At 35.6% G+C, this 27,968-nt stretch overlaps 1 protein-coding gene across 4 annotated transcripts in view; it reads right to left on the bottom strand.

Annotated features, from left to right (window-relative positions):
• The window catches only part of Oatp26F (Organic anion transporting polypeptide 26F), a 387,249-nt gene that overhangs the window by 21,699 nt on the left and 337,582 nt on the right, over nucleotides 1-27,968 (bottom strand). For all 4 annotated transcript variants that reach the window (XR_011331492.1, XM_069822440.1, XM_069822441.1 and 1 more), the window contains exons 9-11: nucleotides 24,954-25,152; nucleotides 20,460-20,613; nucleotides 3,037-3,245 (exon numbers count right to left, since the gene is read on the bottom strand). Coding sequence is in view for 3 of the 4 variants with exons in the window: in XM_069822440.1 (XP_069678541.1) it covers nucleotides 3,037-3,245; nucleotides 20,460-20,613; nucleotides 24,954-25,152 (562 nt within the window). In the remaining variant the exon portion in view is untranslated. The remainder of the gene's footprint in view (nucleotides 1-3,036; nucleotides 3,246-20,459; nucleotides 20,614-24,953; nucleotides 25,153-27,968) is intronic.

Genomic DNA, 27,968 nt, shown 5'->3' with positions numbered 1-27,968 from the left:
GCTGGATCTGATTAGAAAGAGGAAAAAGGAATTGGCTGGGTCACTGATTAAGAAGAAACTGCCAACTGAAGGATGCACTGGAAGGAATGGTGAACGGGAGAAGAGTTCGGGGCAGAAGAAGACATCAGATGATAGACGACATTAAGATATAGGGATCATATGAGAAGACAAAGAGGAAGACAGAAAATAGGAAAGATTGGTGAATGCTGGGTTTGCAGTGAAAGACCTACTCTTGGGCAGAACACTATGAATTATTAATACTTTATATTCACGGTGTAAACAAGATTGCACAACAGACGACTTGAAGTTGACTCTTCAAGGAAAAATTAAAGTTTACAACATAGCGCCTTCCGACTCGGCAACCAGCCAAACCAGCGTGTCCGAGAAGTGTCCGCAGATGCCGGGCGTACATTGCCCAGTTGGAAAACTTGAGTTGCAATTTTCACTTCTATTATTTTTAATTTCGTGTAATATAATCCAATTATAAATAAAACAATGTGTTTAATTTTTCTTTAACGACGCTATTTCAACTACTAGGCTATTTACCGTCAATAGAATTCATGGAATCGAAATGGTATTTCGCGAGATAAATCCAAAATTTCGCCGTGGAATTAGCAGATCTTCGCATTATAGCTGCGGAAAATCTCAACAAAAACCCTACTAGAAAATAGGCCAAGTCGGGATTCGAACCAATTCCAGAGGAAAAACTCGAATCGCGAGTCTCGCTTGTTACTCGGAGGCTTTGCAGGCTGCCTATCGTGGTAGGTACTTGACTGTTGGTCGTTCATATGAAGCCAGTTCTGTAGACGAATTTACCGACAGTGTCGTTGCCCAGGGTGCGTCATTGGAGGCTTGTCTACGCTACACCCGCGACGAGTTGATGATGGAGATCTGTTGAGATGTCACAGGGGAACCGGAGCTCTCTCAAAAAATCCCTGTGTTGTCTGGACCATAGGCTTGTCCAAAACAAGTTATAAATAGGAGGTACGCCGGGAATCGAACCCGAGTCTACAGGATTATAAGTTCAGCTCTCTAGCCACTAGATCACCGTGGCGACTACAGACTGCAAGTATAGGGAGGAAGTAAGATGATGCTGTAAAAAATGTATTTAGAATTGTACGGAAATGAAAGAAAAATTGTGTAACCTACTGTACAAACATACAATTTCATACTTCTTAGACAAATACCACATACCGTCCATGGAGGTAATTGGGTTATTAATTGGAGCGAAAGGAACAATACCCAGAACCTTTGTAACATTCTGCAGAAAATTCGGTCTGTGAGAAATGAGTTCATTAGTTCAATAGTTATGTCTGCCCTTAAAGGTTCACGAATTATTCTTAAAAACCTTTAATAATAATACATCACATATTCATTTTGTATGAGGTCTCGCCCACCTCATTGAATACTAAACGGCTACTATGAAGTAGCCAATATGTATTATTACTATTTAATACGAGAAAAATTCGTACCGGCACCGGGAATCGAACCCAGGACCTCTCAGCTCTGCGCGCTGAGCGCTCTTTCCAACTGAGCTATGCCGGGACACGATCCATGGTGCCGGCCGAACCCCTCTCGTAATGCTTTTACGGCCTTACTACCTGCATTTGAGACGATACAAGTCATATGCGTTTTTCGTATTCATAAACCAGTGTTAGCGATATGATATGATATGAATCCTGTAAAAGTAATCACTCGATAGCCGGGGCTAGTTTAGCACGTTCGTAGCTCGGGCTAGCGAAATGTCTATGCATAGCACCCTTAAAGTCTAAAAACAATTTTTGAGATGGAAAATCAATGGGTTTATGAATACATATTTTAATTATTTTCTTCTGTAATAAATAAAGTGGATTGAAATTATTGGTTTTAAATAAACTACTGGTATTAGCCGGTCGGATGGTAAACGACCTGACGGCTTGACATTAATTCCTTGGTCCAAAGGTAAATCACTCATCTGGGATTTTACATGTGTAGATACATTAGCCCTTTCCCATTTAAAATCTTCTGTCAATTGTGCCGGATCTGCTGCTGAATCCGCTTATCATGCTAAACGACGCAAATATGAACATTTAACATCAAATTACATCTTCGTCGCTTTTGCAGTTGAGACCTTTGGTCCGTGGTGTAGAGACGCTAAAGATCTACTCACCCAAATTGGTACACGCCTACTGTCCCGTACCGGCGATCCTAGATGTATCAATTTCCTTCGTCAACGCATTGGAATAGCGGTTCAGCGAGGGAATGCTGCCTCCATCCTGGGATCATTTCCTAACTCTATTTCGTTAGAAGAGATCTTTCTCATTTAATGTGTAGCGTACCTGCTTGAGCACGGGTAGAAAGTTCGCAAGAACAAAACTTCCACGAAGAAAGGAGAGAGGATGTCCGATCTTTAATGAAGCCATGGTCGAGAATATCCACAAGGCGAGGTGCTCCCCATCGGCAACATGAAGATCAACTCTATGTCTGATTTACAACGGCTGGCCGGCGTCAAGAGCATGGGCGATGCGGAATGCCCCACGCTGCTGGACATCGAGATCTGCAGCGAGCAGGACGACCCCAGGCAGCGCCCCAACTTCGGCGTCAAGTGCAAGATCTTCGAACTGGACGCTTGCCAAGGCATCGGAAAGGTGTGTCTGGTGTACCTTCACAAGAGCGAGTGCGAATCCGATCTAAAACGAGAGGACCCCAAGATCTGGCTGCTGGACAGAAGTTTCGAGTGGCACTACCTGGCTGCAGACTTCACGCAGTACTTCCGCATGATGCTGGTACACCAGGGTCTCCCCCAGTGGCAGTTCAAATTCACGCCCATGGACCATTATTATGAAATTAGTTTACAATGTTATACTTATCGCATGAGCTAATATACAATACGATTTTATAAGTTTGAAAGTCAGAATTTATAAAACAGTTATATTACTGGTAAAAAAAAAACTCAATCCTATAATTCCATCTAGATCATTTAAAAAATTCTCAAATATAATTACGAGCATAAAAAGTGGATTATTTTTCAGCATTATCTCTTAAATGTGTACTGACCTCAGCGTTGCCGAGAGGGCCGGCATCGTGCTCAGGAACGTGAAGAACATGGTGAGGAAGGCGAGGGCCACGAAGGGCCACAAGTAAGCGCAGTGCGATGTGCACATGCGGTTCATGGCCTGGTACGACCCGAAGGCAGCGTCTTCCCCTTGCAGCAGCTCTGTCAGGTTGCCGCCCGTCGCATTCACGCATGCGCAGTTCGTGTACACCTGTTGATATTAACACACACTGTAGGACATGCGTACGTATCTCCTTTTATAGCCGTTTGGGAAGGGGACTAAAATGTAAAACCGTGTTCCACATGCGGATGCCGGGAGATGCCGGGCTATATTTTAGTGTTATTGCAATACTCTTAGCTCGCTTCCCAAATGAGACCCACGCACTGAAATTTCATAGCCTTTGCTGAATTCCACAATCATGACTAGCGACCTGAAGTAACAGAGCGGAGCAGCGTGTTAGTGGAAATTGCCCCGCTGCATTATGTTATGCTCCAGGGGTCTCAAAATTGTCAACAAGGGCGCACATAAACTCTGATAACAGAACAATGTTGCAAGGCTGAGTCTTCGCTTACAGTTAACTGGATAGCTACAGTGCGGATTTCCGACGCAGAAAATAGGGGGGAAATCTTCACGATTTATAGAGTATTTCTCTTACACAAAAATGGAGAAATACTATACCGGGTGTCGGACATAATTACCAATAAAATCATATACCGCAACTTCATATAAATCACTAATGTATGTATGTATTTATTCACACTGCAAATGGGTATATACCCGGTGGCAGTGGTAACTAATTACACTCAATAATGACAATTAATAATAGACAATAATTAATAATAATTTATTTTTATTTATTTATTTATTTAGAATATTAACGTGCAACACAACAGCACAAGGCCAATTACACTTTAGCACGATACAGAACAGAACAAAGCAACAAATGATGATGAGAATGAATGATAGAAAATGGCAATGAGATGAAAATACAAACAATATAATAGTCTACATAAATCATTGACCAAATGCAACAAAGTTAGATAGCACAAATAATTATTAAAATTAGTTCAGTGAGATAATTAAAAATAATGGCAATTAAATATAATGAATGACATGATGAAAAGATATCAAAAACAGTGCATAATAAATAATTATTAAAATTACAGTTAAATACAAACAAACAATAATGACAAATTGAATAGATAATAATTACAAAAATACATGGTACAGAAAAGCTAAAAACAACACAAACAAATGAAGGTAAAATGAATATACATAATATAAGAGTAGCCTAACAACAAACTATACATTAAACGGATCTGAATTAATATAATGGAAATTTGCAGCTTTAATGCATCTGACAACTGGAGAGAGAGAGATTTAGGCTTATAGGTATAAACATTTTTATGAAATCTTAAACCATTCGTAGGGGCCCGAAGGTAGATATTGTTTATGAAGGATTCACAATCAATATCACCCTTTAAGGCCTTACAAAAGAATAAGTAGTCAAGTTCAATACGTCTAGCATAAAGGCTAGAAAAGTTAAAATATTTACAATTACGCTCATAATTGAAAACAGATGAATTAGGCAAAAACCTAAAGGCACATAGGGACATAAATTTTCTTTGGATGATTTCCAATTTAGCCGAATGAGTAGAAGTAATAGAGTTCCAGGCGACAGATGCATATTCTAGTTTAGATCTGATTAATATATAATATAGAATTACAAGAGTATCTGGTGTAGAAAAAGAATAAGTTATAGACCTTATAAGTCCGAGCATTCTAATAATAATAATAATAATAATAATAATAATAATAATAATAATAATAATAATAATAATAATAATAATAATAACAAGGAGCATCCTAAATTAAATGAAGCATGATCTCTTAAAATAACATTTAAAGTAAATCTAATTTGTATCTTAACCCTAAGTTAGAACTGAGATCCACGAGTGTGACAGGTTCATACCTGCACAAGTACCTTTCGGCACTACACTTATTTCGCTGTCAACTCACTCACTGCACTGATTCTACCTGATTTCACTAACACTTCTAACCATTTCACTGTTCAAATACAGCCACTTCTTCACTGACACCAACACACTTCACTTACACAATAGACTTCACTGACACAACACACTTCCTCACTGATAGAACACTTCAAATAACAAGATATCAATTATACCCTTTAAGTAGTGTGTATAATATACTACCGTCTATTAGTAAAGTCCTTAATCCTATTTTTAAATACTCTTTGGTTATTGGTAAAGCCTTTAGTAAGTCTGCAGGTAAAGCATTCCAGTCCCTGATAGTACGATTGAGAAAAGAAAACTTTCCAGTGTCCGTCCTCTGCCTTCTTTCCCCCAATTTATATGAGTGGTCATTCCTTGAAAAGTAATTTGGCGGCTGCAACTTATTTTTTATTTCTCTCCAGGCAGGCTCACTCTCTATGTTTTGAACATTGCGCATAATCGAATTCGCGTTCTCCTGTCCGTGAGTGTGTCCCATTGTAATGGTGAATTATTACGACAACACTTTTTGAGAGCCCGTTTTTTGAATCTTTTCCAGTGACAGAGCAAAAACTTATTTACTCATAGATTATATAAATGTTGCAAATTTCAGTATATATCTACATCGTGCTCCATTTGTACCGGTGATTCTCAACATTTCTGATTATTTATTTTATTTATTTTGCTAATAATTATAACATAAAATATATAATATAAACAGAAAAACTTTAGTTCGCCCCTGAAAGAGTAGAACTCGTGCTCAGGGGCGGATTCCTGAATTGAAATTAAGAAGTATATAATACAATTTGTCTTATGTCTACTACGCAATAAGAATATATAAATTTAAATTTACAATTTTCCAATTTTTATAAAATCCATACATCACTTTTTAAATTTAATACTAGAACTATTAGAATTGACAAGATCGGTGTCGGTTAGAGTTCCCGAGTAGCTCAGTGGTAGAGCGTTGGTACGTTAAACCAAAGGTCCCGGGTTCGATACCCGGCTCCGGAACAATTTTTCCCTCGAAAATTATTCAAATCAACTTTACAGGGAGTTATACCTGAAAAGCTTGATTTGCATAATACACATCACTGTTCGTTAACAGAAAACCACAATTTAAGTCACACGGAGTTAGTGTGCACTCGAAGTTGGTTGCTTGACGGTTGTCAGCCCACTTTGAGGTCTGTGGATATAGAGGTTAGAGTTCCCGAGTAGCTCAGTGGTAGAGCGTTGGTACGTTAAACCAAAGGTCCCGGGTTCGATACCCGGCTCCGGAACAATTTTTCCCTCGAAAATTATTCAAATCAACTTTACAGGGAGTTATACCTGAAAATCTTGATTTGCAAGATTAGGATATTTAAATATAAATTTGTTATATATTCTTGGGCTTAAATTATTACTATGATTAAATACTGTAGCAGTGTTGCATTTTGGTTCAAACAATCTTAAAGGATTCATAGCTTTTGTTTCATAACTATGAGAATAAAATTCAAAATTATTTCGATTTTTGTGTATGAATTTTATTAATATAATATAATATAATAAATTTGTTTTATTTTAAGAATATCAAAGTCTAAAAACAATGAAAATCAATAGATTTATGGATAGATTATTTCCTTCTATACTAAATAAAGTAGATAAAAATTGGATTTAAATAAGCTATCCCATTCTATAATTCCATACATAATTACCGATTATGAAATCCCTATTTTCCTCACATTATTGTACTGCAGCTCCCTGGTCTGTGTGGGGAACAATGTAGAATATAGAAATGTGAAATTTGATATCAATTTTTAAAAGGCGTTATGTTGAAATTTTCATAAAAGAACTTTTAAAAACAACCACCACCACCATTAATTTTTTCGCAGCCCTCTATTAATGGCTCTGCGGATCCCCAAGGGGTAGCGGTACCCCGGTTGAGAATGACAGTTGAACACTTTTATACATTGTGATCACACAACTTTTAACACTGTATCACTTCGGAATATGTATTAATATGACTTTGTGTTAACACCTGCATCAACTTCTACATAGGACAGACAGGCAGATCATTTCAAACACGTTACAAAGAACACATCACAGCCATAACAAAATTACAAAACACCTCCACATATGCAGAACACATCACAAATGTTAACCACACCTACAGAGACATCAACACAGACATGGAAATACTGCACATCCAACCAAAAAGCCAGAAACTCAACACACTAGAACAATATGAAATATACAGACACACGAAAACACACCCCAACGATATTCTCAACATACAACTCAATTTCAGAACACACACACTCTTTGACTCCACATTACACCACACGAACACATTCTCACAGGAAATAAAACAAGAGGCGCCAAGACCAACAACGACCAGTTCTGAGGATGACCCATAATAGGTCGAAACATATAAACCAGGTACGATAGAATTTAACACAAGAAAGTCATATAATACATAATCCGAAGTGAACACTTTTATTTAATCTTTATTAGTAACAACTCCAAAGGATGCTTTTCAACACAATCATCGTAAAAGCCTGAAAAATTAAAAAAGGAAGGAAAACGATAGAAAAGTAGGAAGTTAAATGGGTAAGCAGCTAAATGTGTACGATTGTTCGTGGCTAGATAGACAGATAAGCAGATTGGTAAATAGATAAGTGTAGATGGGTACGATACGTAGGTAGATAGCTGTAGGCTATAGGTAAAGAATAGGTATACAGATATTGATAAATAATTAGACAAGCTAGGTATAAAATCATAGATACACAATTTAGATAGACAGGACACATAGACAAGGTAGATAGACAGTTGTGATGAAGGATGGGTAGGCGGAGAAAAATCCTCTCCGGCACCGGGACTCGAACCCAGGTTTTCAGCAAACTGAGAGATTCGATCCGGCATCGGAACTGGAATCCGGTGTGGCTTAGTGGATAAAGTGTCAGCACGTAGATCTGAAAATCCGGGTTCGAGTCCCAGTGCCGGAGAGAATTTTTCTCCGCTTCATCCTTCCTTCATCAAATGGTAATGCAGAATTCCTGCACGGAAATATATTATGTACTTATGTACATCACAAAGAATAATAGATAGACAGGTTAGGTAGAATAGATAGATAGATAGATAGATAGATAGATAGATAGATAGATAGATAGATAGATAGATAGATAGATAGATAGATAGATAGATAGATAGATAGATAGATAGATAGATAGATAGATAGATAGATAGATAGATAGATAGATAGATAGATAGATAGATAGATAGATAGATAGATAGATAGATAGATAGATAGATAGATAGATAGATAGATAGATAGATAGATAGATAGATAGATAGATAGATAGGTAGATAGGTGGGTAGGTAGGTGGATAGGTGGGTAGGTAGGTAGGTAGATAGGTAGAGGGATGGATGGATGGATGGATGGATGGATGGATGGATGGATGGATAGATGGATAGATGGATAGATAGATAGATAGATAGATAGATAGATAGATAGATAGATAGATAGATAGATAGATAGATAGATAGATAGATAGATAGATAGATAGATAGATAGATAGATAGATAGATAGATAGATAGATAGATAGATAGAAAAAATAATTAGGACTGACAAATATCTGGCAGGCGGATGGGTAGGTGGGTAGATAGAAAGATCGACCTATATATAGAGACAAATCGGTAGACAGAAACAGACATACAGATGGAAAGGCATACATACATACATACATACACACAAACATAGGCTACATACAAGAAAGACGGACAGACAGAGAAATGGTCGATCTAACGAACGGACGGTCAGAAAGATGAGATATAACGAAACATTTTTCCAAAAATGTAGAAGAAATACGATGATGTCTTCAAACTGAAATAAAAGTGAGAAGGAGAGCACAAAGTTTGTCACCCCGATATAGAGAGAGGTCTGAAATGTAACTTGCGAGAACGACAATGTAGCTCTTTTAACAGACATTTGAGAACCACAGCCAAATGTAGCTGTGAAGGGGTAGCATCGTTCTCGCGCACGGCACGTGTACACCATTTGCCCGCTCCATCCGTTACGGTTACGGCTCGCCTCTGTGCTCCCGCGAGATGCGGGAATGACCACTTAAACAACCTCAGTCCTGGTCACCAGGCTACTTCCTTCACAGCCGCAAGCTGTGGTATTGCTTCTATCTACCGTCCAGCCTGTTTGCAGTGCCAATTTCAATAACAAAACCTGCAATTAGTGGTGGTCAGAAAGTAAGGTTCCTAAAGCCTTTAAATCTATACAGGGTGTTGTTTTAGATAGCGGACAACAAATATATGCGATCCTTCTGATCTTGGACCATGCAGCCCTAATTATGATGGAATCTGCAAATAGTAGTTTGGAAACGTTGGCTGAATAAGGCTACAACTCATGGTGTAATAGTATATTACGATACAGGGTTGGGAAAATTGAAAAAGAAAAATTTGAAAAAAGAGCACAGCGAGTTTTTCAATTTCTGATATTTTGTAATGCACTTCACAAACGTGTACTGTGTAGTATTGTTTGCACGATAGTATATTTTGAAAATCATATTAAAAAAAAATCTTAATATACAGTACGTACATTACACTATGAACAGCTGACTGAAGGTTAGCAGTCTTGCCAACGTACAATCTCCACCATCAACTTCAAAATAATTGTTTAAATAAAGTTCAGTACATTTCAAATGCAGTGATTTGTTTCGTATAATGCATATTAATTAACACTACCTTCTGCGTATGAATTTTACATGCATATTAGGATTGTAGCGTACATAGACGGCAGTGGTTTTCATTACAACTCTAGAGCAGTTATTTGTAATATTTCAACATACTTATCTAGGTTGGCAACTCTGAATTCAGTTAAATCAACTTTCAATCGTAGGGACCGTTTGCTGTAACGGTGAGAAAACACACTATCGTGCATAAAAAGTCTTTTTCTGAAGACATTCACCTAAAAGTATATCATGATCGTATTCGCAACAATAGTCTCGTTTGTTTTTTTTAAGTATTGTTCAAAATACAGAGATACCAACATTTGAAGTGATTTATCCGTAGTCTCACCTTATTCAGGCCTCCTTCGAGAAAATCGGATCTGATTCATATTACTAGTATGGTGTATAATTTACACGTTACCTGTCAGTTCTTCTGCGATAAAATATTTTTCGTGAGATGTTTTGCATCTAACAGTTGATTTTATGAGAAAAAAATTACTTGTTTATTTAACGGCGCTCTATCAACTACTGTGTTATTTAGCGTCTATGAAATTGATGATAGCGAGATAGTATTTAACGAAATGATGCCGAGGATTCGTCATAGATTACCTGACATTCACTTTACGGTTGGAGAAAACCTCGGAAAAACCCAGTCAAGTAATCAGCCCACGCGGGAATCGAACCCGCACCCGAGCTCAACTCCGGATCAGCAGACAAACGCGCTACCGCCTGAGCTACGCCGGTGGCAATTTTTTCACCTTCTGATCACATCATATTATCGGAAGTGTTGTATGTTATATCTTTCACCATTAACAATTTTTATGTTTTATAAATGTTATTGCTCCATATCCTGAGCACTATTTTCATGAAATTTTATTGGCTTGAAAATGACTCCTCAGTCTAAAAGAAAAAAAAAATGCCTACACAAAAAAATTTTGGAAGTGTGTATTAAAAAAAAAGCCATTTTCCTATTTTCACCAAACTGCTCTTTAAAAATTACTCCCAACATCTTCAATATTTTTTAGTAATTATTTTTTAGCCTTAAAGGTAAACATAAGCCGTAGATTAATCGGTAAAATATATGCACTGCAAGAGGAAGAAAAAAATCTTGATATAGCCTACTGTATTAAAATTTTTAAGAAATTTATTTTTAATTGTTTTTTTTTTTTTTCTAAATTTCTGTTAAAGATAGAATAAGGATTAAGCTGCAGTTTGTTGATCTTACTAAGAAAAAGAGCCATGCAAAATGTAATTCAATTTTCTGAAAAATTGTGAAAGATTTGATTTCAACAGTTTTGATAAAGAAAATACAGTTTTGAGAAAATGGGTGCTAAACTTACATATTGCTGGCTGGTAATTTGTTTTTATGACAGGATATTTTAATGCATAACTTGGTCTGTTTTAGAAATTTCTTTCTCAGATATGAAGCTGAAAGTTCGTACTAAATTATTATAAAAATGAAAAAAAAAAGAAAATACCTCGAGGGTGTATTTTTGAGGAAATGAGCCATAAACTTAAAGATTACTCGCTGGTATTGTTTTCATGGTAGGGCATTTTAATACATACCTTGGTCAATTTTATAGATATACTGTCCTCTTACTAGTGGATGCAGTTTGCGAACTTAGTATATAGTATTTATTTATTTAACCTGGTAGAGATAAGGCCGTCAGGCCTTCTCTGCCCCTCTACCAGGAGATTACTTACGCGCTTCATTTAAGAAAACCAACCACTGAATTTTTTTTTTTTTTTTTGCTAATGGCGGGTACTTGACTATTCGTTATTCACCTATGACCTGTAAAGCCAGATGTGTAGACCAATTTACCGACAGAGTCGTTGCGCGGGGTGCGCCATTGGAAGCTACACCCGTGACGAGATGATGATTTGTTAGAACCCCACGGCGATACCGGAGCTACCGGGGAAAATCCCTGTGTTACCTGGACCACGAGCTTGCCCAACACAAGGATCGAACCCGGGTCCATAAAGTATATTATGTACCACATACGACATAAAATGCCGAATTCAATCGTCTTGTTCACAATTTCACAAACCATGATAGGTACACACGCCGACGACGTAACATTACAGATTAACCTGCTTTCTGGTTTAAGGCCAGAGATTCTAGCAGACAGAAATAAAGATTTCGCACGCATAGCTGCCAAGTCTTGTGCAGTGTTGACATATTTTCTCTCGTTTTCCTTATAAGGGATAAATTAATTATATTTGTGAATTTAAATACTATTATAGTCACAATCATGCCATCGTATGAAAGAATAATTACACAACCTCGAGCGGGAATCGAACCTGCGACTTCCTGTTCTCCGGTCAGCCGCTATACCACTGAGCTATCGAGTTCGTCTCACGCCAAAGGCTTGGAGAACAGGAAGTCGCAGGTTCGATTCCCGCTCGAGGTTGTGTAATTTTTCTTTCATACCATGGCATGATTGTGACTATAATAGTATTTAAATTCATTAATATGTCACATCAACGGACGTGTATACGTGCTTAAACATCGTAAGATGAAGATTACATTAATTATATTTGTTTGTTGAACGATAATATTGTTTTTCCTCAATAATTTTCTCTTTGACAATGTAATTAGTAGTAACAGAGGAAAATCCTGAATAATTACGGACAATCGGTAATAGTTGGCACCTTTGCGTCTTTATTTTATATATATTATTTTAATGTACCGAAGTACATATGATATTTCCATGCAGATATTCTGCGTCATCGTACGATGAAAGAGTAATGGAACGGAGAAAAATTCTCTCCGGCGCCGGGATTTGAACCTGGGTTTTCAGCTCTACGTGCTGATGCTTTATCCAATAAGCCACACCGGATACCCACCCCGGCGTCGGACAGAATCGTCTCAGATTAAGTTCCAACTCTTGGGTTCCCTCTAATGGCCGCCCTCTGCACTACGTCATAGATGTCTATGAACGAGGACCGAAGTCCACACATGTGCTGAGGTGCACTCGTTATGAGGGACTAGTTGGCCGGATCCGACGGAATAAGCGCCGTCTTAAATCATGAAGTGATTTACGCATATCAGATATATTATTTTAATGTACCGAAGTAGATATGATATTTCCATGCAGATATTCTGCGTCATCGTACGATGAAAGAGTAATGGAACGGAGAAAAATTCTCTCCGGCGCCGGGATTTGAACCCGGGTTTTCAGCTCTACGTGCTGATGCTTTATCCAATAAGCCACACCGGATACCCACCCCGGCGTCGGACAGAATTGTCTCAGATTAAGTTCCAACTCTTGGGTTCCCTCTAGTGGCCGCCCTCTGCACTACGTCATAGATGTCTATGAACGTAGGATCGAAGTCCACACATGTGCTGAGGTGCATTCGTTATGAGCAGGGAAAGGATTTATATGTAAATACATATTTACTTATAAAGCTAATATAATTTATATTTTGCATTATCTTTATGTTTCACAATGTGTAGGGTTGAAAAATCCTACTTTTATTTTCCATATTTTTCCATATTTTAGAGTTTAGTACATATTTTCGTTAATTTCCATATATTTTCCATATTTCATATAAAACAGTCCATATTATATTAGGTTTAACAATAAAACAAAACAAAATTCCATTAACTTTTAAAAATACATTTCAACAATAGAGATTTAAACACATGTTCAGTAATCCCTTTAACATCAGAGTTATTTGAAAATTAGCAGTCCTATCAACAATGGGAAAGTAAGTTACAAAACTGTATTAATTTAATTTAAAATTTTTAACAGACTTCAGTTGTGCAGCTCAACAGTTAAATGCCAGTCAGAGTACACATAGGTTCAGTTTTGTAAATCATACTATAAAGACGGTAAATATGCCAAAAGTACGTCATTCAGTCAATTTAAAATCAAAACTAACAAGTTACATTTCAGAATTTAAAGAAGATGGTTTATCAACTGACAATAAAATATTATTTTGTAATTTGTGTCAGTGTGCAGTATCATCTACACAAAAGTTCCTGGTGCAACAACACATTACAACTAGTAAACATCAGGCCAACAAACAACTAAATTCCAAGCAGAGACAATTGTTTTTAACACAACCAACAACATCGAATGTAAGATCTGAGTTTAACATCGACCTGTGCCGTTCTCTCATCTCTGCTGATATTCCTCTCTACAAACTAAAGAATAAGGTCTTCAGGGAATTCCTTGAAAAATATACTCAACATACAATCCCGGATGAGTCAACACTTAGGAAGACGTATGCTCCATCCATCTACGATGAGACAATACAGAAGATAAGAGATGAAATTAAAGATAGTTCAATTTGGGTTTCCATTGATGAGACTCCCGACAAAGAAGGTAGACTTGTTGGTAATGTAGTTATCGGTTTGTTAAGTGAACAATATTCTGAACGAATTCTTTTACATTGTGATGTTCTAGAAAAGTGCAATAACAAAACTATAGTTAAACTGTTCAACGAAGCTATGGGTATCCTGTGGCCAAAGGGTATTATGTACGATAATGTGTTATTCTTTATTAGCGATGCTGCCCCTTATATGGTCAAAGCTGGACAAGCATTATCTGTTGTATATCCTAAATTGACTCATTTTACTTGTGTGGCGCATGCATTTCATCGTGTGGCAGAAGTGGTCAGAGACAATTTCCCTAAAGTAGATTTGTTGATTTCATCAGTGAAAAAAGTATTTCTCAAAGCTCCCAGTAGAGTTAACGTGTTGAAAGAAATGTACCCTGAAATTCCATTGCCACCAAAGCCAATTTTAACTAGATGGGGTACATGGCTAGAAGCAGTTGAATATTATGCCGAACATATAGACTCTATTAACAATGTTCTCCTTGCATTGGACTCTGAAGATGCAGTCTCAATTGATAGTGCGAAAACAGTTACCTGTGACATAAGTGTGAAGAATGACTTAGCTCACATTCAGCATACATTTTCATGCATCATAAAAACGCTCAAAAGTCTCCAAAATAGGCACCTTTCACTATCTGAAAGTTTTGAAATTATAAATAGTACTGTGGAACAACTGAATCGTGGTAGAGGTAAAGTTGCAGATGCAGTAAGAGCTAAGGTGGACACTGTACTTTCAAAAAACCCTGGATATGAAGAACTACAAAAGGTTGTTGCTGTGATGAGTGGTGAATCAAGAGTGAAGATTAACTTGGACTTATCCCCAGCAGACATTGTGAAATTGAATTATGTACCAGTTACTTCTTGTGACGTCGAACGCTCTTTTAGTCAGTATAAATCTATCCTCAGAGACAATAGAAGAAGATTCACTTTTCAGCACTTGAAAGAAATGTTTGTAACCTATTGTTATGGTAACAGACAATAAAAATTGTGTTTTGTTGAAACTACATTGGAAGATAAGGTACGTCCATTATATTTTTTGTTTAGTTTGATTAAAATGTACCAATATTTAACGTACATAGTCATTTTTTTATAATTTTAAGTCCATATTTAATTCCATATTTTGGGTAAAAATCCATATTTAATTCCATATTTTGGTAAAAATAACTACATATATATTTACATTATTTCATATATTTTTAGGTCCATATAAATCCGTTCCCTGGTTATGAGTGAATAGTTGGCCGGGATCCGACGGAATAAGCGCCGTCTTAAATAACGAAGTGATTTACGCATATCATACATATTATTTAATGTACCGAAGTACATATGATAGTTCCATGCAGATATTCTGCGTCATCGTACAATGAAAGAGTAATGGAACGGAGAAAAGAAGTTGGAACTTAATCTGAGACGATTCTGTCCGACGCCGGGGTGTGTATCCGGTGTGGCTTAGTGGATAAAGCATCAGCACGTAGAGCTGAAAACCCGGGTTCAAATCCCGGCGCCGGAAAGAATTTTTCTCCGTTCCAATACTCTTTCATCGTCTTTATTTTTAATTCATCCTTCGCATAAGGAAATAAAAATGGGCTCAGATCGGGAGAAAGTAAGAACTCCGATGTCTACAGGCAGCCTATGCACCACAAAAAGAGCAAAGAAGAGCAAACAAATTTCGTTGAAACTCAAACGGAGAGAAGGGACAAGTCTTGCCCTCCCTTTTTTAATAAAGCGTCAGACTTAGTTCTGACATGGCGGCTACATTCTAATCCGGACAGCGGACGTAGCTTCAGCCTACGCTCTCCGGGACATCCAAGGCGACTATTCCATGCATGTCACAGAAGTTCAGACTTGAGAACTTTAACAACTTTCGAAATTCAGCAGCGAGATGTGTTGGGCCTTTAAAGTAGAGACTGCACGCAGAAAACAGCTCTGTTTAGTGTGATTTCTTAAAGAGAAACTTACTTCGTATAATACTTGAATTTCAAACAGTCAATGACTTTATCTAACGATTTTAATATTATTTCCTTTCCAGTTTTCTGAAAGATGAAATGCCACAACAAATTAACAATAATAATAATAATAATAATAATAATAATAATAATAATATAATAATAATAATAATAATAATAATAATAATATATGTGGAGACGAAGAAGAATGCATAAAATAGGAAAGATTTGAAAACGCTGGGTTTCCAATGAAAGACCTAGCCTGAGCAGAAAACAATGTATGAATAATAAAGGTAAAAGGTAAAGGTAGCCCCGTAACATGCCATGAAGGCATTTGGGGGGCATAGAGGTAGAGCCTCATGCTTTCCATGACCTCGGCACTAGAATGAGGTGTGTGTGGTCGGCACCACGCTCTGACCGCCTTTTACCCCCGGGAAAGACCCGGTACTCAATTTTATAGGAGGCTGAGTGAACTCGGGGCCGTTCTGAAAGTTTGGCAACGAGAAAAAATCCTGTCACACCACCCGGGATCGAACCTCGGACTTTCCAGTTCGTAGCCAGCTGCTCTACCAACTGAGCTACACGGCCGCCAATTACAAAGGCTTAGTCGTAAATATTAGCTCAGAAACATGGGAAACGGTTTTTTATTGCCAAAACGCTGAAGTTAGTTTTCAAAATTTTTACAAAATACTCCGCGATCTAATAACTAAATATACCGTTCATACTTGTAATAATGTACCCAGTAAATATAAAAAGTAAAACCCTGGATCACTTCGGGTATTGTTAAATCAATACGCACAAGAAACAAACTAGCCTAAAAAGTAAAACGTGAACCTTTGAATGAAGATTTATGAAAAAAAAAATATAAAAGATACAGAAATATCTTAACTTGCGTTATACAAGAAATATGAAAGTTTGTTACTACTCAGAGAAATTTGTTAACAATAGGAATGGCCGCCAAAAGAGTTTGGCAGACTATTAACGAAGCTACTAACGTTTCAACAAATAAAAGCTGCAGTATTATGTATGAATAATAATAATAATAATAATAATAATAATAATAATTTTCTTTTTTGTTTTTTTTGTTTGTTTTTAGTCAATTGTCCAAAAATAGGTTTGAACCTCACAAATGATATCAAGAAGGAATCACTTATGAGGCCACTAGGCCAGAAGATAAAGGGTAAGGTGGCCAGTTCCTTTCCCTCTCCATAATAGTTATTAACCCCTTAAATATTAAATAGTCCAATGCAATAGGTTTCTTCAAAATAACAAGAGATTAAATAAAAATCAAATTTGAAATTAAAACATTCATTTAGAGAATAAAATGGTGTGGCTAGTAATCATTGTTTAATTTTTTACTCGAATACCAGAACTATCAACTTTTTTTATATTTAAAGGCAGCATGTTAAAAACCTTTAAACCGGTATATACGTAATTATTTTCAGTGGAAGTCAAGTCTATCCGACGGTACATTACAAGTAAAAGGGTTCCTTGTTTCATAATTATATATTTCATTTCTAAGTGAATAATATGCCTCATTATTCTTAATATACATTAAAACTTCATAAATATGTAAGCTGAAAACTGTCATAATTTTTTCTTGAAGAGGTCTACACGATGGTCTATAAAACGACTTTGTTAGTATTCTTAGCTCTTTCTTCTGCAATTAAAAGAATTTCATTTATGAAATAACTTTTATCAAAAATAAAAAAGACATAAAGGAAAATACTTTAACGTAAAGAAAAATAAATATTTCTGATAAAATACAGAGGAATTTTATTCATCAGACTTCTCATTAAAATAAAACTCTGGATAACCTTTTGCTAACATAAGCAATATGATCACTCCGTTTTAACCTGGAATCTATATACATACGGCTTTACAGATTCAATGCCTGGACTGTTATGAATGTTGTTTAAACTAAGTATTAATTCTGTGTTTTGCTATTGTTCACAAAAAAGCTGTTATCTTTAAACCATATTAAGACTACATCAATGGTTACATTCGAAAGCTATTGCAAATCATTAACATCTTTATGGGTTGATAAAAAAGTTGAATCATCTCCATAAATAACTGAATATCAACATTACCAGATAAATAATTAATTATAATGAGAAACAAAAAAGGACCCATCATTGAGCCCTGAGGTACACCGTAAGTAAAGAAATACCATTAAGTTCAGCTTGTTTGCTTCTACCAGTTAAATAAGATTAAAAGAAAACAATATTCAAAATCACAGATACTATAAAACCGAATTATTTAGCTGCAAATTCAAGCGAATAATTTAAAAGTTACTGAAAGTGTTCAATACGATGCATTTGTGTGAACTACGAAAGAAATTCGTTTCCTTTATAATATTCTTTGTACAGTACATAAGCATACATGCGTTGTTTGAAGGTTTTTCCTAGAGAACTAATTTGGATGGAGTTACCATCAAATCCGACCGGATTTATGAAACAAAAGATAATCGATTGCCTCCAACTGGCGCTCTTAACTCGCAACTTGTCGATCGCTGTCGACAAGTCGAGCTGCAAAGTAAATTCTGCTACTGTTTCATCCGTTAATTAAACGTCAGTAGTGATTGATGGCAGTTTTGCTTCTTACGAAATAAAACTTCCTTCTGCTCTGAAGACATAACGTCAATGGAAAGGGCTTGCTACTGAATAACGCTATGGCAGGCTGTACAGAAAGCGCCACGTTCAAAAGCAGTGGCTGTAATTGAAGTTCTTTTAATTTCTTATTACCAGATGCAGAAAGGAACAAGTACTGAGAAGCTATGAATTACAGGGTTCGAAGGTTTTTTACTGAAAATACATATTTTCAGCACCTCAGAAGCGTTCAAAAGTGAAGTTTTAACTTCAACCCCTGGAAAGAGGGGAAACGGGATATAGGCTACTACGTAATACTGACATCGTACGTAAAGATATTTAACATTCTTTAATCTGTAATTTATTTCACTATCAATTTTATTTTGTTTGTATTGGAATCCCCTCCTGAGCACGAGTCATACTCATTCAGGAGTGGGCCAGTTTATATTATATTATATTAACTTGTATTCATTTGTAATTTACTAGCATTAAATAAATGAATAAATTAAATAAATGAATAAATAAATAAAAGAAATAAAAGAAATAAATAAAATAAAAAATAAAGTAAATAAATAAACAAATTAAATAAATAAATAAACAAATTAAATAAATAAATAAATAAACAAATTAAATAAATAAATAAAATAAATAAAGAAATAACTTAGAATAAACAACTAAATTAAACAAACAAACAAATTAAACAAATAAACAAATGAAGTAATAAATAAATAAATAAATAAATAAATAAATAAACAAATTAAATAAAGCAATAATTTAAATAAACAAATAAATTAAACAAACAAATTAAACAAGAACAAACAAATTTAATAAATAAATAAATCAAATAAATAAAGTAAATAAATAAACAAATTAAATAAATAAAGAAATTAAATAAATGAATAAATAAACAAATAAATAAAGTAGAAAAATAAACAAATCAAATGCACAAATTAAATAAATAAACAAACAAATTAAATAAATAAACAAATTAAATAAATGAATAAATAAACAAATAAATAAAGTAGATAAATAAACAAATCAAATGCACAAATTAAATTAAATAAAGAAACAAATTAAACAAATAAAATAAATAAAGTAAATAAATAAACAAATTAAATAAATAAACAAATTAAATAATTAAATAAATAATTTAAATAAACAAATAAATTAAACAAATAAATAAAGTAAATAAATAAACAAATTAAATAAATAAACAAATTAAATAATTAAATAAATAATTTAAAATAAACAAATAAATTAAACAAACAAATAAATTAAACAAAGAAAGAAATTAAACAAACAAATTAATTAAACAAACAAACAAATTAAACAAAAACAAACAAATTAAACAAAAACAAACAAACAAATAAATAAATAAGAAATTCGTAAATATGGTTTCATTTGTAATGTAACTTAACCTAGAAAAATATTAAATGCATATATAAAATCATTTACTTACTTGTAAGTAAGTAAGTAAGTAAGTAATTAAGTATAAAATCATTTCACCACAACCGGAACTTAAAAATTAAGAAAAGTCTGTCTAAATACAATGAAAGTAAACCTTCACTCACCATTTCACTTATAAAGAGAAACATTTATGTTCATTTCTATCTGAAATATTTTCGGTAAACTTCAGTTAATATGATTGATTAATTTGAGAAATTTGTAAGTTTATTTAACTTAAAGTTAAGGCGAAATAAACTGAAGTTAGTATTTATACAACCAATAATTCATAGTTGAGAATAACTGAAGATTAATATTATATCTTAATCTAAGGTTAATTGTAAAACTGGCTCGTAATAAATCAAATTTCCTTACCTTCGCGTCGTGCACCGTTATTTCTTGCGTACAACCGGCATAGCACGGGGAGTAGTACATGACGTCATCAAGTCCGCATATGGGGTCGAACTGCGTCCTGCTGCATGCACAGTCCGCGTTACAGGAGCTCTCCAGGGAGACCCTCGATCCCGTACTGCGGACACATGAATGATGCAAGCACAACCTTTGTTATGAGTTCCAATCTGGTGCGGATCTCTTATTCATGCCACGCACCTCCTCTTTGCTCTAAATTATGCACGTGGTTAGATTACAAGGCGCTTTATTTTAAAAATATATTTAAATTTTCCTTGATACGTTCAGCTTGTAATATAATTAGCATGTCGTTTATTCTCAATCAAGCCTCTGTTATCCCCCATTTTGCTTTAATTGGCGTAGTTTGACGGTAGTAAGGTGGAGGGTCTGAAGAAAGAAAGAGAAAAAACTGCAATAATTAATATTACAGAGTTTTCGCACCCTCGACGCTCGCTGAACGGTTAACGCTAAGTTGACGTCAGTAGTGACGTATTTGATGACGTTTTCACGTTCGTAAAACTTCGGAAAGTATCGGAAGGGATCGGTGCACATATTACTTTAACTAACGTAAGGCTCTATTCTACATTTCCCGCTCCGTTGAACATTTATCAAGTCGTAGCTCCTATGATAATTAATCAATCATGTTGTAGGTTTTGAAATAGATAGATCAATGTCTAAGGAAAGCATAAAAAAAATTGAAATCAAAATCTCTTTTTGAAAAGTGAGAAAAATTACCAACTTCGATGTGATCTATTCAAAATAGACATTTACACTTTCAAAAATCTGTAAGCGGCAAACTTCTTTATTTTTACTTTAGACAGAGGGTCAAAGCGAGAGAAATGTTGAGAAAGAATTGGAATTACTTTTGAAAGTGACCGCTACTCAAAATCTTTACTGGTTTCCTAGTTACGGCGAATTAAACAAAAGAGCGTTTTCGCTTGGCGGATTACTCACGACTAAATCTTTTGTCTCTTGAAATGTCAACGAAAAGTTCTTTCTTGAGCCTTCTTGTACTTCGGTCTGAGCGACAAAAACAAAAAAAAGTTTCGGTCGCTCTCGATATTTCATGAATCGAAGTTATCGAAGTATGGAAGTATCGAGACTCCAACTCTAATTAATCCTAACCTTAAATTAACCTCATAATAACCGTTATGGAAAGTGAAGAAACTGAAAATATTTTTATGAGTAAACCTGTTCTCTTTTCTTTTTCTTGTGTTTGTGTTATATCATTTAGTATTAATTTTCATCCTGTTGATACTCTATTGCAGCCGTGGCGAGAACGTGACTCGCGAGACATTGTGGCTCGCAGTGATAGCTGTGCATTTCACTTGCTTCTAACCTCCGCCAACTCCCACCCTGTCACTCGCTGGAGTCAAACTCCGTTCCATTTGTATTTGTCTCTGACCTACGAGTGGCATATGTCTCTCTCGAAATCATGTACGAAAGTTACAAGTAGGATGGGAGGACGCATTTTTTTTTTTTGGTGTCAATATGATGAGAATATTAAATGTATGATTTGTTCACAAGTATTACGAGGAAAACGGTTGCATAACATAAAACGGCATTATACTACATATTACTGATGAAACATTAAAAGGTTACGTGTTATCATCATCATCATCATCATCATCATCATCATCATCATCATCATCTCTGTACGTCGACCCCTTTTCAGCAGATGTACGAATAATGCGGTTAGCTCTTCAATTTGAACTCACTGATTTACTATGTGATGTCAAATGAAAGCTAGATGTAAGGACTTGACAAATGTTGAACTTTCAAATCTTTGCCAAAAAATAAATATCCGAAGCTTCGTTCTTTCGGTTGCTCTGTTGAAGCCATGTTCGCTACAACTTACGTTTGTAAAAAATTATTTTCAACAATTAAAATAGTAAAAACCAAATTTAGATCACGACTGACAGACAAATACCTTCGTGATCAACTACGACTGGCAGTAAGTGACATAATTCCTGATTTTGAAACATTGTTGCAGAGACATTCTGAAGACAGTTAACTTTAGGTTGTGATATTGTGTCCTATGTTTTCTTATTCATTTCTTTCTTTATTACACGTATTAAACATTAGTTTGTAGCCTTTTACTGTATAAAATTATATTTAAGTGCTTGACGTAAGGAAAATGAAAATCCGTTCATAAGTCAGACAGTTGCTTCACTTCCCCTTCGGGTGTCCGCCTCCCTCCATAGATGCTATGCACGTTGCAGGTTACACAGTGGCTCGGCGCAAGATTACATTTTCGCCACCGCTGCTCTATTGGACTTTCACGTAATTTGTATTATTTACTGCTACTGTCTGTATTTATATGTCTTAACCCTAAGGTAGAATGGAGAGAGAAGGCCCTATGGTCTTAATCCTGTCAGATTAGATAAATAAAGAAAAATATTCTCTTCAAACGAGAAACGTCACTGAGTGAATGAGATCAAGTTCATGATATGTCAGCTAACTGAAGCGTTTCGGATTGAATTCAGATTCTACAGAAAAGTTCCTATCTGTAACCCGCTGGCGTATGAATCTTATAACATATTTTAGTGCCTACATTAATAACGAGGGGGTGGGAGTCGGCAAGGTCGTAACCGATGATAATAAATCGCAGTTTTACGGGAAGTTGAACGACCCGGAAAACCTCCGAAGCGTGGAGATGGTCAGCGTGGCTCGAAGCGAGAAGAGCCAATTTCATGGCTGGAGGGCCACGCTTCTCTTCTCTGGAATTTGAGACCCACTTAACCCAATACGTCACTTGCTGGGCTTCGGTTTCTTCTTGCTTTGGCCGGTTTATTACTGACATTGTAAAAGTCGTATTCTGTGGCGTTATGTAAATAAGTTACGATTGGTTATTTTACGACGCTTTATCAACTGCTATGGTTATCTAGCGTTTGAATGAGATGAAAGTGATAATGCCTGCGAAATGAGTCCAGCGCCGAACGTTACCCAGCATTTGCTTTTAAAATGGGTTGAGGGAAAACCCCGGAAAAACCTGAACTAGGTAACTTATCCTAACCAGAATTTGAATTTAATAGTAGTCTGTATATCTCAACTGAAATTGTTTACTTATTGGCTTTTAAGGAACCCGGAGGTTCATTGCCGCCTTCAAATAAGCCCGCTATTGGTCCCTATCCTGAGGAAGATTAATCCATTCTCTATCATCATATCCCACCTCCCTCAAATCCATTTTAATATTATCATCCCATCTACGTCTCTGCCTCCCTAAAGGTCTTTTTCCCTCCGGCGTCCCAACTAACACTCTATATGCATTTCTGGATTCGCCCATACGTGCTACATGCCCTGCCCATCTCAAACGTCTGGATTTAATGTTCCTAATTATGTCAGGTGAAGAATACAATGCGTGCAGTTCTGCGTTGTGTAACTTTCTCCATTCTCCTGTAACTTCATCCCTTTTAGCCCCAAATATTTTCCTAAGCACCTTATTCTCAAACACCCTTAACCTATGTTCCTCTCTCAAAGTGAGAGTCCAAGTTTCACAACCATACAGAACAACCGGTAATATAACTGTTTTATAAATTCTAACTTTCAGATTTTTTGACAACAGACTGGATGTTAAAAGTTTCTCAACCGAATAATAACAGGCATTTCCCATATTTATTCTGTGTTTAATTTCCTCCCGAATATCATTTATATTTGTTACTGTTGCTCCAACATATTTGAACTTCTCCACCTCTTCAAAAGATAAATTTCCAATTTTTATATTTCCATTTCGTACAATATTCTGGTCACGAGACATAATCATATACTTTGTCTTTTCGGGATTTACTTCCAAACCTATCTCTTTACTTGCTTCCAGTAAAATTCCCGTGTTTTCCCTAAGCCTTTGTGGATTTTCTCCTAACATATTCACGTCAACCGCATAGACAAGCAGCTGATGTAACCCGTTCAATTCCAAACCCTCTCTGTTATCCTGGACTTTACTAATGGCATACTCTAGAGCAAAGTTAAAAAGTAAAGGTGATAGTGCATCTCCTTGCTTTAGCCCGCAGTGAATTGGAAACGCATCTGACAGAAACTGACCTATACGAATTGTGCTGTAGGTTTAACTGAGACACATTTTAATTAATCGAACTAGTTTCTTGGGAATACCAAATTCAATAAGAATATCATATAAAACTTCTCTCTTAACCGAGTCATACGCCTTTTTGATATCTATGAATAACTGATGCACTGTACCCTTATACTCCCATTTTTTCTCCATTATCTGTCGAATACAAAATATCACTGTATGCAGTAATAACCACAGAGTCCTGTAAATTGCATTGCCCAACTGAAAAAGAAAAAATTCGTTAAAATCTTATAAAGCACCAAATTATAAAAAAAAATACATTACTTAGAAGACAACCAAATATTTAATGTTTACAATAACATGCCATTTACGTGGAGCAAATTCGTTATTGCACATAGGTCTCGAGCGTCCTTGATAATCCCTGTACCAACCTGGAGTTTCCGTAAGGTGCCGTCAGTCCCGCGAAGGCAAGATTAGGGCAGGACAGGAAGAAACAGGTGGTGAAAGTCACACCGATCAGAGTTGCGAACACGCAGAACTTGATTATGCCTGCGCAGTGAAGGCTCAGGCGTTTGACCAGGTACCCCCCCAGGAACGTGCCCCCGCCCCCCGCAGGAACCGTCACCAGACCTGAAACACATGAAGATCAGCACCCAATAGCGTTAAGAACTTTATGGTATTTTGAATAGTAAAGATTGTTTAACAGAGGTGCATCAATGTACACTGTACAGTAGTGGCAAAAAAAAAACCGGACAGACCCTTGTAGCTGATACAAAAGAATCCTGTGCTGTGTATTGTGTCAAACTGTGGTAATTTCAATATGGATAGTGAAGCCAGAGGTATGTACTGCTATTTAATGTAAAAATACGCAGTTATCTTTGCCGAATAGAGGTAGAAATGTAATACTGATGCCAGATGAAAATAAAACTCTCAAAGTTTTTTCGTCTGTGAGTTTGAGGCACTGAAGGAAACAAAACACGGTAAGAATCGAACAAATGCAATAAATTTCATTGTTACAATTAATTATACAAGACGGATGTTTTGTGACTAGCAAAATTTGAATCTGTGACTCTGAAATCAGTTACAAGAGTCGGTCCGGTTTTTTTTGCGACTACTGTACATACAGTACGATTTAACGGACTAACACCTTTTATTTTACATTTAACGGGCTACACAACCGTTTCGTTTAACATCTCACTCACCGCCTTCTTTTCTCCGTCATTCATTAAATAGTGACAGCTCCTTATAATATCAATCTTACGATTTTCCTGGTATAGCTCTCTGGCTTATTTGTTCTCCTTCCACCAATATTTCGTTAGGAATTTCAATGAAATCCATTTCTACAAATTAATCTCAGACAAAACCATTTGTAGTAAACACTTTTTATATTCCTACCATAGCAACCGATTATGACGTTTTCCCTGTCATAGTAACTGATTAAGACGTTTCTCAATTGAAGAGTCCACTGCAAGAATGATGGATGTCAGTTTCTTGTCGAAAATGAACCAAGACTGTCAATGTATAGCTTAAGACATATAGAATGTACATACAGAGTTATATGGCATTAACACTGATAGTCATTATCCAGTAATGATCGGAAAATCACAGTTAAGCTTTGAGCGCTAAGCATTTCAAACCTTCAATCGCTTCTCCTGCAAAATGTATTCCAAATGACATCTATCATTCTTGCAGTGGACTCTTCAATTTATTTAATTATTTTTTCATTATTTTGCTAGTAATTGTAACATATAATATATATACAGAAAAACTTTAGCTCGCCCCTGAAAGAGTAGAACTCGTGCTGAGGGGCGGATTCCTGAATTGTTATTATATATACAAATTCTCAATAATTTCTGTTCCAACAACATGCAATATACAATTATTAATTTATTATCTCTTGAGATGTACGATTCTAAATATCATAAAACGTTGTCGCTCGTTTAGTTAAATTCCATGCTCGCATGTTAAGTTCTATATAACGGTCTTAACGTAAATACTATAACAAAGCTTGGTGAAACTAGCCTTTTGACCGGTGAGCACACATGTTTTATCTGAATATTGTTCCTTTCATAGTAATCTTATTATTTTCAGATAACGCGGGTTCAGAATGACAAGGTTCTATCTGACATTTTTAGCAAAATTGAGATTTTTTTTGCATTGTATTCTGCTACTTCACAGCTATCTACCATACAAATTATATGTTGATATCTCTATTATTGTTCATGATAAAGTTAGTTTGAAAAGGTTTTTATCTGCATTGATTTTATTAATAACCGAACTTTTAAAATGCTCTTCTGTAAAATTTACTAAACAATAGATAGAACCTTGTCATTCTGAACCCTCGATAAGTCTACTGCATTTCTGTAACCTATATTTTATAATTACTATATTTATCACGCTTCTTTTCCTTATATTGTAATTTAAGTTATGTACAAAAATTACAAAAGGTGTGTTTTGATATTCTAACAACAAACTAGTATCACAGTCTAGTATATACAGTCACGAAGCTTGAGTTTCTGAGGTAGGAACAATAGACTGCTGGTACTAATTCGCATTGTCTGTGATGAGGCGATAGTAGCGATCCTAGTGGTTAGAAGCTATCTATGGATGCATATTCCCTACGTATTGAGCTTCGTGACTGTCTATACTAGACTGTGGTATTATTATTATTATTATTATTATTATTATTATTATTATTATTATTATTATTATTAGATTGGTGATAAGTTCGTAGCGTTTTCTGTACTTTCATTCATTTAATAGTACTATCGCAGTCTAGTATATACAGTCACGAAGCTCAATACGTAGTAAATATGCATCCATAGGTAGTTGCTAACCACTAGGATCGCTACTATCTCCTCATTACAGACAATGCGAAATACTACCGGCACAGTCAATTGTTCCTAGCACCCTCACAACTCAAGCTTCGTGACTGTATGTACTAGACTGTGGTACTATATGTAGTGACACAGGTACCATAGCAACGAAAAACACTACGAACTTGTTCACCAAACCAGTATTATTAAAATTGTTACAAAATACTTTTGTGCGAGATCGTTCGTATTTGCTTGCTTTCCGCACAAAACCAATCCGCGGAAAGTCTAAAATTCCACATTCAGTATTCCCAACCTAACACACATAACAATTTCCCTCTTCTTACCGCTTAAGTGACATATTGATTTTACTGCTTTAGGCTTTTAACATATTATTTTTAGAGACGTTCAATATAGTAATAATTATAAATTGGAAACTTACCACTGCAATTTCACCTAAATTGCACTGTTAATTATTGTTTTTAAATATTTGCAAAAAATTAAGTAAACTCTACAACTCCACTAAAGTTACGGCATTCGTGATGCAAGTAACATTAAGGAAGCCGTGAAAAAATCAACAAGATTCCAGACTCATCATAGACTGGGGGGGAAAAAAAGACAGACGTATATCAC

The sequence above is a fragment of the Periplaneta americana genome, chromosome 3, assembly GCF_040183065.1.
Source record: "Periplaneta americana isolate PAMFEO1 chromosome 3, P.americana_PAMFEO1_priV1, whole genome shotgun sequence".
NCBI classification, from domain to species: Eukaryota; Metazoa; Arthropoda; class Insecta; order Blattodea; family Blattidae; genus Periplaneta; species Periplaneta americana.
The sequence above is the reverse complement of the archived record's forward strand: the minus strand, read 5'-3'. Positions and strand labels throughout refer to the sequence as shown.